Genomic DNA, 16686 nt, shown 5'->3' with positions numbered 1-16686 from the left:
GGCATTCGATAAGGTGCCACACAAAAGGTTACTGCAGAAGATAAAGTTACGTGGAGTCAGAGGAAATGTATTAGCATGGATAGAGAATTGGCTGGCTAACAGAAAGCAGAGAGTCGGGATAAATGGGTCCTTTTCGGGTTGGCAATCGGTGGTTAGTGGTGTGTCACAGGGATCGGTGCTGGGACCACAACTGTTTACAGTATACATAGATGACCTGGAAGAAGGGACAGAGTATAGTGTAACAAAATTTGCAGATGACACAAAGATTAGTGGGAAAGCAGGTTGTGTAGAGGACACAGAGAGGCTGCAAAGACATTTAGATAGTTTAAGCGAATGGGCTAAGGTTTGGCAGATGGAATACAATATCGGAAAATGTGAGGCCATCCACCTTGGGGAAAAAAAACAGTAAAAGGGAATATTATTTGAATGGGGAGAAATTACAAAATGCTGCGGTGCAGAGGGACCTGGGGGTCCTTGTGAATGAATCCCAAAAAGTTAGTTTGCAGGTGCAGCAGGTAATCAGGAAGGCGAATGGAATGTTGGCCTTCATTGCGAGAGGGATGGAATACAAAAGCAGGGAGGTCCTGCTGCAACTGTACAAGGTATTGGTGAGGCCGCACCTGGAGTACTGCGTGCAGTTTTGGCCACCTTACTTAAGGAAGGATATACTAGCTTTGGAGGGGGTACAGAGACGATTCACTAGGCTGATGCTGGAGATGAGGGGGTTACCTTATGATGATAGATTGAGTAGACTGGGTCTCTACTCGTTGGAGTTCAGAAGGATGAGGGGTGATCTTATAGAAACATTTAAAATAATGAAAGGGATAGACAAGATAGAGGCAGAGAGGTTGTTTTCACTGGTCGGGGAGACTAGAACTAGGGGGCACAGCCTCAAAATACGGGGGAGCCAATTTAAAACCGAGTCGAGAAGGAATTTCTTCTCCCAGAGGGTTGTGAATCTGTGGAATTCTCTGCCCAAGGAAGCAGTTGAGGCTAGCTCATTGAACGTATTCAAATCACAGATAGATAGATTTTTAACCAATAGGGGAATTAAGGGTTACGGGGAGCGGGCGGGTAAGTGGAACTAAGTCCACGGCCAGATCAGCCATGATCTTGTTGAATGGCGGAGCAGGCTCGAGGGGCTAGATGGCCTGTTCCTAATTCTTATGTTCTTATGTTCTAGGCTGGTTATGTTTCTTGTAGATCCCTCTACAAGGCTGCCGCCTGTTGTTTGGGAATTAGCTGCCCCCTTATTTTCTCCCAACCAACTGATTCTCCTTCACCTCCTTCTCTCCAAACATGTGCAGCACAAACAGACCGCAACTTCGGCCTGGCGTCTTAAAGCCCCAGCCCCGTGGCTGCTGAATTTGCGTCTGGTCCCCACACCCAGACTCCCACCCCAAGGCTGTGGCCTACTGCTAAGGCCAGCGCCCACCAGCCTGCCCCACAGATCGCAAGCAATGGACTGACAAGGACCCACTGGTGCACAGCCACAATGTCGGTGCGCATGCGTGGTACTGGTGGGGGCAAGATTGTGTTTAGGCCCCGCCCCCTCCCATATGGACACACATGCACATGGATGAAGTGACTGTGCAAATGATCAGTGATTTTATAGCAACAGTGGAGCGATTACACAATCAGGAATGTTTGAACTGGCTGAGGGGTGACCGGATAGAGGTCTTTAAGATTATGAAAGTGTTTGATGGGGTAAATATAGAGATGTTTCCACTTGCAGGGGAAGACCAGAACTAGGGGCCATAAATATAAGATAGTCAGTAATAAATCCAATACCAATTTAGGAGAAATTATTTACCGAGAGAGTGGTAAGAATGTGGAACTCGCTACTCAGAGTTGTTAAAGTGACTAGCATAGATACATTTAAAGGAAAGCTAGGTAAACAAATGAGGAAGAAAGGAATAGAAGAATATTTTGATGGGGTTAGATGAAGAAGGATCAGAGGAGGCCCGTGTGGCGCATAAATACCTGCATGGGCCTGTTGGGCTGGATGGTCTGTGTCTGTGCTGTAAATGCTATGTAATACATATTTGCCTAATTTACTAAGTAGCATTTAACCAGCTATACTGAGAATATTTTTCTTTCATCTTCGAGCAATTCCTAGTTTTTCTTCAAATAATTTTGAAAAGCAAAAGGACATATTTCAAAAGTTTTATTCAGCAATCTTTATATTGAGTGTTTTTGTAATGCAGAGTGGCTGTGTGAGGAAAACACTAGTTTTCTCAGTACGTTTACTTTGTAAAGTGCTGAGGACTCAAAGTTAATGGTAGTTCAATTTTAAAAAACACATTGAATTTTGATGGCAACTAATTTTCTTCAACTCTATTTTGTTCATGGAACCATTCATTGCTAATTCTACATCTATGAGATAGCAATTAGATGGAGTGCTTCTTTCCACATTCTAATTTGTTTCCCCCCAAAAACAAGCAAGTTGATTTTTAAAAGCAACTAAAGCATCTTCAGAAAAATAGAAAGGGAGGGAAACAGGTTGAAATGCCTCTGAGTTCTAAATAGAGAGTTAAAAAAGTGAATGGAAGATTAAGGGTGAGACAGTACAGGAAGGGAAAGGGAAGGATACAGGGATTGAGCATGTCGTTCAAAGGAAAAGAGGTATGGGTAGTAGGAAATAGTGGGATGAAGGGACAAGGTAACATGAGTAATTGGGGAGCCACTGAAGGTCATATTTCTCCCACAACCGCACCCAAATGCAGGCAACTGTTGGTGGCTCCTTTCCCTATCACCAGCCACAATCTCCTCTCCAAAGAAATGAAAAAGGCAGAGAAGCAAAATAAGTTACGGGGAGTGAGGCAAAAGAGAAACCAAGAAACAGCAACATGAAGACATCAGTGATCATATTCATTGACTTACTATGTTTATGTACTGTGCATGGGAGATCAACTAGTAACCTATTACTTCTCCTATAAAGCAGTGTGTCACATCTCTTGTAAACTTCCCATCACACTGTTGTGACACATTAACTGTTTTAATGTAGTGACCGCGTGGTGCAACAGTAGCACGTCTGACTTCAGATCAAAAAGCTGCATGTTCAAATCATGTCAGGGCCAGTTTCCTTTATTGATACAGGCTCTAGGGGCTGAATGGCCTACTCCTGTTATATAGAGCAAAATTTTTCAAGTGATTCAACTTTTTTTCTCCAATATTTTGGTCCTTCACCCTGAAGGCAGTCACCCTTTCATCATCATAGGCAGTCCCTCGAAATGAGGATGACTTGCTTCCATGCATAAAAAGGATGAGTTCACAGGTGTTTCAATGAAGGACCTAATATTCCAGATCCTGAACTACATCCTGAAGGGTGGAAGATGCCTGTGCATGGCTTTTTTTAACGTGTGGTGGCCGTTCCACACCAGCTATCACACGGGCTTGACAGAGCTAGGTCTTGGTCCGGTGGCAAGGATTATCCAAGACGATTGGAGAACTGTTCTGCTGCACGGACCTAGTGCGCACACATATGGGCTGTGGGCTGGCCTGTGCTGCCCCTGGCCCCGAACTCACCTCTCTCCTGGGTCCCATCACATCCCTCCACAGTCTCTCGCTGCTCCTGTTGTATCTGTCCACACTCCAATCACCGACCTGGACCTTAATGATGACACTCCTTGCTGCCGTCGCCCTCCTGCACCACCTCACACTGCTCCCTGAAGCAGTATGCCTCCACGCTGCTCAGGGGCCGCTGCACCTCCGTTCCTTTTATGGCCCCGACCTGCCGCTGGTGTTCTCACACAGATCGGGGCCTCCAAAAGTCACCCTTTGATACCCCTTCAAGTGACCATTGTTCAACTGAGAGCCTGTAGGCTATCGAACTTGGGGAAGAGTGATCATAATATGGTAGAATTCTTTATTAAGATGGAGAGTGACACAGTTAATTCAGAGATTAGGGTCCTGAACTTAAGGAAAGCTAACTTCGATGGTTTGAGGCGTGAATTGGCTAGAATAGACTGGCAAATGATACTTAAAGGGTTGACGGTGGATAGGCAATGGCAAATATTTAAAGATCAAATGGATGAACTTCAACAATTGTACATCCCTGTCTGGAGTAAAACATAAAATGGGGAAGGTGGCTCAACCGTGGCTAACAAGGGAAATTAAGGATAATGTTATGTCCAAGGAAGAGGCATATAAATTGGCCAGAAAAAGCAGCAAACCTGAAGACTGGGAGAATTTTATAATTCAGCAGAGGAGGACAAAGGGTTTAATTAGGAGGGGGAAAATAGAGTATGAGAGGAAGCTTGCTGGGAGCATAAAAACCGACTGCAAAAGCTTCTTTAGATATGTGAAGAGAAAAGGATTAGTGAAGCCAAACGTAGATCCCTTGCAGTCAGAATTTATAAGGAGGAACAAAGAAATAGCAGACCAGTTGAACAAATACTTTGGTTCTGTCTTCACGAAGGAAGACACAGTTAACCTTCCGGAAATACTAGGGGACCGAGGGTCTAGTGAGAAGGAGGAACTGAAGGAAATCCTTATTAGGCGGGAAATTGTGTTGGAGAAATTGATGGGATTGAAGGCCAATAAATCCCCGGGGCCTGATAGTCTGCATCCGAGAGTACTTAAGGAAGTGGCCCTAGAAATAGTGGATGCATTGGTGATCATTTTCTAACAGTTTATCGACTCTGGATCAGTTCCTATGGACTGGAGGGTAGCTAATGTAACAATACTTTTTAAGAAAGGGGTGAGAGAGAAAACGGGTAATTATAGACCGGTTAGCCAGACATCAGTAGTGGGGAAAATGTTGGAATCAATTATTAAAGATGAAATAGCAGCGCATTTGGAAAGTGATGACAGGATCGGTCCAAGTCAGCATGGATTTATGAAAGGGAAATCATGCTTGACAAATCATCTAGAATTTTTTTGAGGATGTAACTGGTAGAGTGGACAAGGGAGAACCAGTGGATGCGGTGTATTTGGACTTTCAAAAGGCTTTTGACAAGATCCCACACAAGAGTTTGGTGTGCAAAATTAAAGCACATGGTATTGGGGGGTAATGTACTGACGTGGATAGAGAACTCGTTGGCAGACAGGAAGCAGAGAGTCGGGATAAACGGGTCCTTTTCAGAATAGCAGGCAGTCACTAGTGGGGTGCCACAGGGCTCAGTGCTGGGACCCCAGCTATTTACAATATACATTAATGATTTAGATGAAGGAATTGAGTGTAATATCTCCAAGTTTGCAGATGACACTAAGCTGGGTGGCGGTGTGAGCTGTAAGGACGCCAAGAGGCTGCAGGGTGACTTGGACAGGTTAGGTGAGTGGGCAAACGCATGGCAGATACAATATAATATGGATAAATGTGAGGTTATCCACTTTGGTGGCAAAAACACGAAGGCAGAATATTATCTGAATGGCGGCAGATTAGGAAAAGGGGAGGTGCAACGAGACCTGGGTGCCATGGTACATCAGTCATTGAAAGTTGGCATGCAGGTACAGCAAGCGGTGAAGAAGGCAAATGATATGTTGGCCTTCACAGTTAGGGGATTTGAGTATAGGAGCAGGGAGGTCTTACTGCAATTCTACAGGGCTTTGGTGAGGCCTCACCTGGAATATTGTGTTCAGTTTTGGTCTCCTAATCTGAGGATGTTCTTGCTATTGAGGGAGTGCAGCGAAGGTTCACCAGACTGATTCCCGGGATGGCAGGACTGACATATGAGGAGAGACTGGATCGACTGGGCCTGTATTCACTGGAGTTTAGAAGAATGAGAGGGGATCTCATAGAAACATATAAAATTCTGACGGGACTGGACAGGTTAGATGCAGGAAGAATGTTCCCGATGTTGGGGAAGTTCAGAACCAGGGGACTTAGTCTAAGGATAAGGGGTAAGCCATTTAGGACTGAGATGAGGAGAAACTTCTTCACTCAGAGTTGTTAACCTGTGGAATTCCCTACCGCAGAGAGTTGTTGATGCCAGTTCATTGGATATATTCAAGAGAGAGTTAGATATGGCCCTTACAGCTAAAGGGATCAAGGGGTATGGCTAGAAAGCAGGAAAGGGGTACTGAGGTGAACGATCAGCCATGATCTTATTGAATGGTGGTGCAGGCTCGAAGAGTCGAATGGCCTACTCCTGCACCTATTTTCTATGAACTGTGGAAGACATCGCAGCTGGGACTAATACTGTCTTCACCCAATATTTATCGATGCACTTCCTGTATGGATTGCTGTGAAGTTATCAGGAGCAGCAACTTGCGCCTTTAATGTAGTAAAAGTCCCAAGGAGCTTCACACGAGCGTTATCAAACAAAAATTGTTGCAAATCAAAACTAAATGCACACTAAGGTAGGACAATGTACTTTATTGGTCTCCACTTGCTTTTTAAAAATGAAACATGATATACACACAACTTTGTAATGTAGATTGGCCAGATTTGCCAGTAATAGTCTTATCAAAGTTGCTTTAGAATTATACAATTAGGATATATAAAATCAAAATCTGATTTTACAAACGGTAAAATCCAGAATGTTTACATTAAGTTAATTATACAAAAATGCAATTTGTCACATGCATAGAATACAAATTTCAAGTAACTCTTGTAATTACTTTCTTCAGCACCAAATTTAGCTTTCCAGCAGCAAAATGTAGTTGGAAAGTCTTTTCTATGTATGGGAATACCACTTTTGACATTATTGTAGTGATATTTGACTTTATAGGTTCTAAAATTTGCAATACATATTCTAAGGTTCATAATATCTTCAATAACAGTAAGTGTATTGTGATTCAATTGGAGTAGAAATATTCTGCAGACTCACACTCTTGCCAGCTTATACTGTCCTTACAATTAATATTGCAGAATGCTCTAATAACCAAAGGAAAAGCACATGGTGTTGATTGAAATATCAGTTTAGATTACTCAGTATGAAACATTTCTGGTGTAAGATACACATTTTTAAAATCGTTACTTAACATTTGGTTCTAAATTGATGTACATCAAATATTTGAACATGATCTAACTGATTACTAAGCACATACATGATGTAAAATTATACAAGAATAATTTGTAATAAAATGCCCTTGAGATAGTAAGATTCATATAAAGAATGCTAAATTGCACTTTAAGAAAGTAGATTTAGGACTTCAACATTATTAAAATAAGAGTTTGATCTTTAAGTACAAATGGTAGAATTTTTTTTCATATTTTATCGGAGAAGAAATCCATCTTTCAGACTGTCGTCATCTTCCACATAAAAATTTGCCGTTCCTGTGTAATGTGCTTGTCCTGATACTTCTACTATAACAGCTTGGTAATCACCACATATTGTTTCCTGAAAAAAAGTTACAGATTTTTAGCAGCCTTGTTGTTCATGGTCAGTTGGAGGATAACAATATAGCTATTATCACAAAAATGTGAAGAGGAAAGTGTTGCTGAAGTATGTGCTATATGCAAAACTTTTAATATTATATAGACAGAGTAATTCTGATAACCATCACAGTAAGTGCTTTTGTTTTGACTAGCTTTAACAAATATATTTTTGTTAGTTACTTGTCCTAGATTAATTTGAAACTGTTAACGTTAGAAATAATTATTATGTGTTTCTGAACCTAATACTCTGCTTACAATTGTTTAGATATTCTGAGGTTCAGCAGTGCAGGTCACTCCCATGAGAAGACCCCATGCCTTACATTGTAATCTGAATTGGATATTGTGTCTTTCACATGTGCATTCAAGTGTGCTTCTCTAATTTTTCAAATGCAGACTATTTCACACTTCAAGGAGGCGTGCCAAATGCAGATCCACAAATTAATTTATTTTGCAATTGTTAGTGAACAAACAGAGAAATATTTGTAATAATTCTCACCACACTATAATTTGGTCTGTCTCACTCCTCACAGCAAATGAAATATCACCATCGATCTCCATTAGCAGGCTCACTTAACTTTTTTTGGTCAGCTGTATCCCTAAAAGCTGACTGCCTCTTTCTGGGCTGACTCGACCTCTCAAATGGGAATCTGTCTGACCCTTTTCTCCATTACAAGATCTTGTGCTAAACTGAACTGCTTATTTATGAATAGGGTCATCCCAATAATAATAGGTATGCAAGTTTACAGGAAGTCTGAAATGAGATACCAAATGACTTATGGTCTCATTGGCTGCAGCAAGAAGTAGTTTAAGCCTGTGTAAACCGCTTTTACAGGAGAACTTTAAGCCTGTGCAAACCATTTTAATGTATAATTTCCAAATTCTTTCTGTGGAAGAATTGGCAAAGATTCTTTAAAAGAAGCTGTTAGTCTCACTTATTAATGCAAAATCCAGGCCATTAAAATGTGAAGACTATCTTGAAGAAAACATTTAGGGTCTTTATAGAAAGGCAAAACATTTATTTCATGTATTGGTGAAATATTAATTTGTGCGCATTTAACTGCAGTTCTTTTCTAAATTTGTTGTGCATGCAAGAGAATAACCCACAATTTTTCCTGTCTCTTTCTGTGCATTGTGAATGTACCGGTTAGGAGAGTAACCAGCCACTATCACCATTTTCCCTTCAATATTAAGTCCAAACATTAGCAGCAAGCATTGAAGAACTGAAGGAATGTGATAGCTTTATTTCTTCAATGAGGCACTACATCAGAAAGCCAATGTACATGTAGGGGCCATCATCCTGTACTTCTGTAGTCTTAACCTGAGCAACCAACAGTGCACAAAATTTCAACTGTAAAACAAAATGTTTTACTTTAAGCAGAATTTTAGGACAGAGTTTGCAGATGAGCAGAGGCTTGCTATTAACATTCAAACGGATAGGAGCACGTCTTTAATTTTTGGCTCATTTACTGCCCGACAACTGCATAAAATTTATAAGCAGATGACAGCTGCTTTGATAAAATTAGGAAAATATTCCAAAATGTTAATGCAGCAGCTGGCTTTCCCAAGGTGCTGGACTTATGCAAGTAGTCTGATTCACATTGTCACTTAGGTGTTTGATTGCCCCATACACTGCCAATATGTTCGTACTGTCAAAATTATCATTTACTAGAAGTTTTGAGACACTTTTAAGGACTAGTTGGTGAGCATTAGTAGCATTCATCTCTCAATTTTTTCTGCCTTATCCTAATCATGTAAACTGAAACGTAGTGAAGCACACCAGGCACAAGGAATTAACATAAAAAAGTGTAGTCTTTGTCCAAATGCATTTCTGGGCAGTATATTGCAGATATTGGTTTAAGACTGGTACCTGTTTTAAGTAAAATGGAATGGACAGACCCAAGTTATACTGTTCACTCTACATAATTCTCTACTTGATGAAAGGAGCTCTGTGTACTGATGACTAAATTCTGGTTAAATTAAAATTTTAGTAAAAAGCCGAGAGGATAGTTGAATTGACTCTCTACTGACATTTAGAAAAAATAAAATTGAAAAAGTTTCCCATTAGTGCAATGGGAAACTTTTTAAGTGATTTTGCACTGACTGCGCAGCTGAAATGGCACGAGTCTTCCTGTGAGCACCACATTGTTGCAAAATTCCTTTTACTTTACTGTCTTGATAAATTAGATCATTTTATAAAAGATTAACTTTAACTTTATAATGACGAAAAATACCTTCCTTAGATTTAAGTGATTTGGGGATCATAGACTTGAAGTTATGTCTTTTTTAAAACAATTGAAACATTTAGGAATATTAAAGAAGCAATTTACATAAGCAATTAAAAAACTGAATTTCCAATAACCATTATTTTCTATACCACGTATATCTTAGAATAAGTGTGAATATATGCTATAGTTTCCAGATATACTCATTATAGATAACTGGCTCTTGTCTTTTAAATAGCTACTAGCAAAGATTTAGTAGAAATCTAAATGTTGCTACGATGTGGGTCAAAATGTGCTGCAATGTTAGGTGTTCAAAAAGCAACAATATTCATCATTTGTCAATCACCTCTACAGCTTTTGCTGTGAAGAGCGAGCTTGTTGGACCACTCTGAAATGTCCTGGTCTGATTCAGTAGAATCAATCCTTTCTGGTACTGCAGTGCAATACGAGCTGTCACACCTGAGCCACAGGGACTTCTGTCGACCTACTCAAGACAAGTTAAACAAAAATGTCTAGAATTGTTTTTTGTATATGTATTATATTTGAACTTAGTCATTGAATATTAAATTTTCTCTCAGCTTAAAAATTAACAGTACGGATGAGCAGAATATTTTGGTTTTGGGAATTTGAAAAGTATCAAATCATGATCAAGAGGACATTGCAAGAGGTGAGAGTTCCAACTGTTGCCCAGATGGCACTCAGTCCTGCTAAACTGTGGCCCTTTTGTGTTTGCAATGGAGCTGCTCTAGTGCACATGGGAATTTTCCCTATGATGGATTTCACTGGAGCCGCCTGCAAGAAAGACCGCCTGACAGCAGGAAAACAAGACATTTTCAAAATTGTCAGAAATTTCTACTGAGTTCATCAATTCATCGTCAACAGGGAGTACTTCCTTTCCCCTTTAATTATACAACATAGGGATGTAATGTACACGTGAATCAATAAAGTTCATTGTAAATTGTTATGTCTTAAAAACAAGTCTGACTGAGAATCTCTAGCACTGAATTTCTGAGCAGATTATTTTGTCACTTTAATTATGCAGTGTAGATTGGCTAGATTAAATCACTAAAGATCATCCAATGTATACACTTCAAGAACTGTTCAAACACCTGTATTGTTAGATTTATTATAACAAAGTTTACAAATCACTGTTCCTTTTTCTTACCTGAGCATCTGCAAAAACACAGATATTTGCTGTTGGTTCTTCAGAAAATGCATCTTTCCCATCAATTAATATAGTGCCGTAGAGGAAGGCAAGATCTTCACTGTCAGGGTGGTGGAGTTTAACCTGTAAAAGTTATTGCTGAGCAGGGTTTGATATTAACTTATCGGATCAGTAGCAGTAGTTGCTTCTGGTACATACCAGCAGACAGTCTGTTTTAATAGTTACTTATTTTCATATTTAAGTGTCCATCAGAATCTCAAACTGTGAACTAACAACTGTTAGTAGAACTTGTACTATGTAAACTATTTGGCATGAACATCATTGAACTACTGTTAAAACAAAAAAAAAAATTACCTGGCAGGGTAGATTTCTTTGAAATTATGGGCTAGACTTTCCACTTCACATCGCCCATTTATGGCCCATATATCGCTCAAAACGGACCACTATTGCCCATTTTGAGTAAAAAGTGGAAACTAGGCCAAAAACATCGCCGGAAAAAATAAGCCCCCAAGTTTCGGTTCACTTCGCCGAACTGATCGCCGACACAAGGCCCATTCCAACTTTCGGCACATCCCCGGCACTTCGCTGGACTGATAGAAGGCCGAAAACATTGCTGAGAAATAGTTGCTTTTCCCAGGCTTTACAGAATGAAATGGGCACTACAGACGCTATTTTGAAGATTGGAGGAATGGTGGAGGCAACTGAAAAAAACTAGCTAGATAGTTGTGAGTTATTTATATAGATCAACTCAGAATATTAACATATATAAATGTACTGATAGTAGCTTAGTGGATAGGCATTTTTTTGTGAAAAGTGCATTTATAGTAAGTGAAAACAATTATTGATATTGTTATTGTTGGGGTCTATTAGACTGACTGGTATACAGTGTTAGGCTGTGGTTGGTGTAGAGAGAGTAGTAGGGAGAGTAGTTTAATAAAGTGAAAGTAATTGTTGATAGTGATGGGGCTTATGCTTTCTGCGCCATTACTCGTAACTGCTCACAAGCTGGTTTCTGAAAAGATCAATCGAGGAGGTGGCAGAGTAAGGCGTGGACAGAGACAGAGGAGGCGAATGCACAGCCAACGAAGCTACAAAGAAACGCAATCGTACCTAAACGTCTGAAAACGCGTGTCTTAGCAGGCTGCAATTCCGGAAGGAAGTCATCGATGAGATTTGCCAGCTCATCAAGGGGATCTGCAGCCTTCCAGCACCATCAGAACCACACTCTCTGTTGAGGTGAAAGTTACTGCAGCCCTAGCTTTCTATGCATCAGGATCCTTTCAAGCTTCAGTTGGCGACATCTGTCATATCTCTCAGCACGCCACACACTGCTGCATTCGGCAGGTGACTGAAGCCCTTTACGCTCACAGGATGGACTTTATAAGCTTCCTGATGACCAGGGAGGCACAGACCGCGAGGGCTTTGAGGTTCTCAAGAATAGCAGACTTCCCCGACGTGCAGGGAGCAATAGACTGCATGCACATCGCCCTGAAAGCCCCTTTAAAGAATGCGGAAGTGTTTCGTAACAGAAAGGGATTCCACTCCCTGAATGTGCAGTTTGTTGTCGACCACAACCAAATAATCATGACAGTAAATGCTACATTTCCTGGCAGCATCCATGATGCTCACATCCTACATGAGAGTGCTATCCCTGACTTGTTTCTCAATCAGCCAGTTGGTCACAGTTGGATGCTAGGGGATAAGGAATATGGCCTTGCCAGGTGGCTGATGACCCCACTGCGTAATCCCATCACTGAAGCAGAGAAACGTTACAATGAAAGCCACATAGCGACACGCAACATAGTTGAAAAGGCAATTGGAGTCTTAAAGCAGCGCTTCAGATGCCTCGACCATTCTGGCGGCGGCCTACAGTACCATCCTAACCAGGTCGCTGAATTTATTGTGGTGTGTTATATGCTGCATAACCTAGCTAAAAGAAGGAGAGGACAACTAATGCCAGACTTGGCTGCAGGTCCACCTCCAGAAGGAGGGGAGACGGAAGAGCCAGCCAGCGAGGAGCAAGAGGAGGGACATGCGGAAGTGGAGGCTGGTGAGGACCTAGGGGAGGGCAATCAGCCTTGCAATGTATCCATGTTACCACCCGCCCACCGCCCGCCGCGCACCCCCCCACCCCCGAAGACCAGTATGCAGTGACAGTGACACGGCAGCTAAGCTGTTGCGTCAGCAGCTCATTTATGAATGCTTTGCATGAACTTACATTGTAGATAGTTACATTTTCATTTAAAGTTACAGTTAAGCAAAAGTTTCATTTGCGTTGAGTTACGTTTTTGCCTTGTCTGCACTGGCCTGGCATATGCATATGCATTAGAAACATAGAAAATAGGTGCAGGAGTAGGCCATTCGGCCCTTCGAGCCTGCACCACCATTCAATAAGATCATGGCTGACCATTCCCTCAGTACCCCTTTCCTGCTTTCTCTCCATACCCCTTGATCCCTTTAGCCGTAAGGGCCATATCTAACTCCCTCTTGAATATATCCAATGAACTGGCATCAACAACTCTCTGCGGTAGGGAATTCCACAGGTTAACAACTCTCTGAGTGAAGAAGTTTCTCCTCATCTCAATCCTAAATGGCCTACTCCTTATCCTAAGACTGTGTCCCCTGGTTCTGGACTTCCCTAACATCGGGAACATTCTTCTCGCATCTAACCTGTCCAGTCCCATCAGAATCTTGTAAATTTCTATGAGATTCCCTCTCAACCTTTAAACTCCAGTGTATAAAGGCCCAGTTGATCCAGTCTCTCCTCATATGTCAGTCCCACTATCCCTGGAATCAGTCTGGTGAACCTTTGCTGCACTCTTTCAATAGCAAGTACATCCTTCCTCAGATTAGGAGACCAAAACTGAACACAATATTCCAGGTGAGGCCTCACCAAGGCCCTGTACAACTGCAGTAAGACCTCCCTGCTCCTATGCTCAAATCCCCTAGCTATGAAGGCCAACATACCATTTGCCTTCTTCACCACCTGCTGTACCTGCATGCCAACTTTCAATGACTGATGAACCATGACACCTAGGTCTCATTGCACATCCCCCTTTCCTAATCTGCCGCCATTCAGATAATATTTTGCCTTTGTGTTTTTGCCCCCAAAGTGGATAACCTCACATTTATCCACATTATAGTGCATCTGCCATGCATTTGCCCACTCACCTAACCTGTCCAAGTCACCCCGCAGCCTTTTAACGTCCTCCTCACAGCTCACACCGCCATCCAGTTTTGTGTCATCTGCAAACTTGAAGATATTACACTCAATTCCTTCATCTAAACCATTAATGTATATTGTAAAGAGCTGGGATCCCAGCACTGAGTCCTGCAGCATTCCACTAGTCACTGCCTGCCATTCTGAAAAGGACCCGTTTATCCCGACTCTCTGCTTCCTGTCTGCCAACCAGTTCTCTATCTACGTCAGTATATCACCCCCAATACCATGTGCTTTAATTTTGCACACCAATCTCTTGTGTGGGATCTTGTCAAAAGCCTTTTGAAAGTCCAAATACACCACATCCACTGGTTTGCCCTTGTCCACTCTACTAGTTACATCCTCAAAAAATTCCAGAAGATTTGTCAAGCATGATTTCCCTTTCAGAAATCCATGCTGACTTGGACCAATCCTGTCACTGCTTTCCAAATGCGCTGCTATTTCATCTTTAATAATTGATTCCAACATTTTCCCCACTACTGATGTCAGGCTAACTGGTCTATAATTACCTGTTTTCTCTCGCCCTCCTTTTTTAAACAGTAGTGTTACATTAGCTACCCTCCAGTCCATCAGAATTGATCCAGAGTCGATAGACTGTTGGAAAATGATCACCAATGCATCCACTATTTCTTATGCATCCACTAATGCTTATTTTAAGTAAACTCATGTTAAAATAAAATAAAAGAATGAACGAATGCAGAACTGTAAATATGTTATGCTTAACGTAACGATAAGAGAATGCACAGCAATTGTTTAACTCAATAAAATATTTTATTTAACATAATGAATTTGTAAAAATATTTTACAAACACCCTCTCACCCCCACCCCCACCCTCCCCACCCCACCCCAAACAACAATGAACGCAAGAACTGTAAAAAATTTAACATGTAACTTGAACAAACAACCAAACCCCTCCTCCCTACCTGCGGCCACGTTTCCCTCCAGGTCCTCTAACCCCCCATGTTTTAATACCGCCTTCCCATTTTGGTCTTTGCAGATCAGTATGAAGCTGACATGGAGCTGGCAATGACAAGACTTTCTGCCATGGTGGTGGTGACGGAGCGGAAGGCGAAATCTGAGCCTCGTCTTCCGAGTCAGGAGGAACTGTATCCTCCGTACTCGCTTGAGTGCTAGGGGTCGCACTCTGAGCTGACATGACACCTTGGAGTGCAGCGCCGTGTCCAGCCAGGAACGCATGTCGAAGGGCATTTGTTGCGGCGGTCTGCTCTCGAATGCCCTCCAAGGTCTGCTGTGCTAACTCCATTTGCACGGTAAACCAGTTGGAGAAGTTGAACTGGCTCCAGTTCGTGGAGAACTCATGGAACCCCTGGATAAGATCGCGACCAATCCCTACAGAGAGAAATCAAGCACTTCGTCTGCCCTTCTACAGTAGGCGATTGCTCACCTCGCTGACCCGACCTCCGTTGGGTCGGTGTTCGCAATATATTGCGCCTTGTCATTGCCTAATCAACACCGCTTAGTCCCGGTGCCTCTTCAGTATCAATGCAGATGGCCGCAGGCTTATCCCCTCCCCACAACAATTGCAGATTCCAGCAGCTCTGGATTTATATCTTGATCCTCATCCCTCTCCTCCTCCTTGTCCTCTGCCAGGAGGTGAGGAAAGGTATATTCTTCCTCTATGGACTCCCTCGAGTAATGAGGTTCCTCCTCTTCATACTTCGAGGTGGTTAGTGGTGGTGCAATGGTAATCTGCAGTGACACGCGCTTCTCTGGTTGGCTTTAAAAACACATATGACATTTTTGAAGAACTTATTAGAACAGGACGGTGATCATTCCCAATGGACGTCACATATCAATACTTTTCAATACCCCATTAAGTTGTAGCGGCTATATCCTAAGCTCCTTATGCACAAGGGCTGCACCCGGGCTTCCTGGCCAGACATGACATCATTATTATATCAACAGTACATCTCCAGTATATTGCATATTACATTATAATTACAGGACATTACATGCGTTACTTATTTAAGTTTTAAAAAATGTTTTTCATACTGTTTCACACAATACACAGTACACATTACTCACAAGACTCGAGGCTGGGTTCGGCCAGACCACGGGTGGTGACTGAACGACTTTTAATTCCCACCAGCGTGACCGCACGCTCCTCAATTTCACTCAAGGGTTGAAGTTGAGCAGAGCTGCGCCCCGTCGCCCTCTGCTCTGCCCAGTTGATTGATGTCTTCTTCTGCAAACAAGAAGAAAGCACGGCATGGCATAAGCTAATGGACTTGCTAATAAAACATTTAAGAATAACAAAGTTAAATGCAATGCAGGAGATGATTTAAAATTTGCATGCATCACTGAAATGTTTTTGCAATGGAAAATGCAACTTACTGTTAGCATGGCTTAATTAATGAATACATTTAAGAATGACAAACTGAAATTCAATACATGAAAATCAATGTTCTAATCAACATTTGCATGCATCATTAGAATATTAAATATAACATTTTAAATATAAAAAGTAACTTACTCTCGCTGCTGCCACCGAGCTATTCCACCTTTTTCGGCACTGGTCAGGTGACCTCGCCTCAAGGGATGAAGAAGTCACCACGGCTGCAATCTCCTGCCAAATGTTTCTATCTGCACGGGGTGGAGGTTTCCCATGCAAACCCCGTGTAAGGTCTGCCCACCTTGTATGCACCTCACTGACAAGGGCCTCATTCGCCTCATCACTAAAGGCTTTTGACCTTTTCCTTTCGGCTTCAAACTCCTGCGACATTCTGATTTATT

General features: G+C 41.9%; 1 protein-coding gene across 2 annotated transcripts in view; it reads right to left on the bottom strand.

Annotated features, from left to right (window-relative positions):
• Positions 1 to 6304: 6304 nt before the first annotated feature.
• Positions 6305 to 16686, bottom strand: part of LOC139263289 (trans-L-3-hydroxyproline dehydratase) — a 17371-nt gene continuing 6989 nt past the window's right edge. For both annotated transcript variants that reach the window (XM_070879132.1, XM_070879131.1), the window contains exons 3-5: positions 10712 to 10834; positions 9893 to 10030; positions 6305 to 7286 (exon numbers count right to left, since the gene is read on the bottom strand). In XM_070879132.1, coding sequence (XP_070735233.1) covers positions 7161 to 7286; positions 9893 to 10030; positions 10712 to 10834 — 387 coding nt within the window. In that variant the 3' untranslated portion in view covers positions 6305 to 7160. The remainder of the gene's footprint in view (positions 7287 to 9892; positions 10031 to 10711; positions 10835 to 16686) is intronic.

The sequence above is a fragment of the Pristiophorus japonicus genome, chromosome 4 (assembly GCF_044704955.1).
Source record: "Pristiophorus japonicus isolate sPriJap1 chromosome 4, sPriJap1.hap1, whole genome shotgun sequence".
NCBI lineage: Eukaryota > Metazoa > Chordata > Chondrichthyes > Pristiophoridae > Pristiophorus > Pristiophorus japonicus.
Note: the sequence above shows the minus strand (reverse complement) of the source record. Positions and strands in the feature narration are given on the sequence as shown.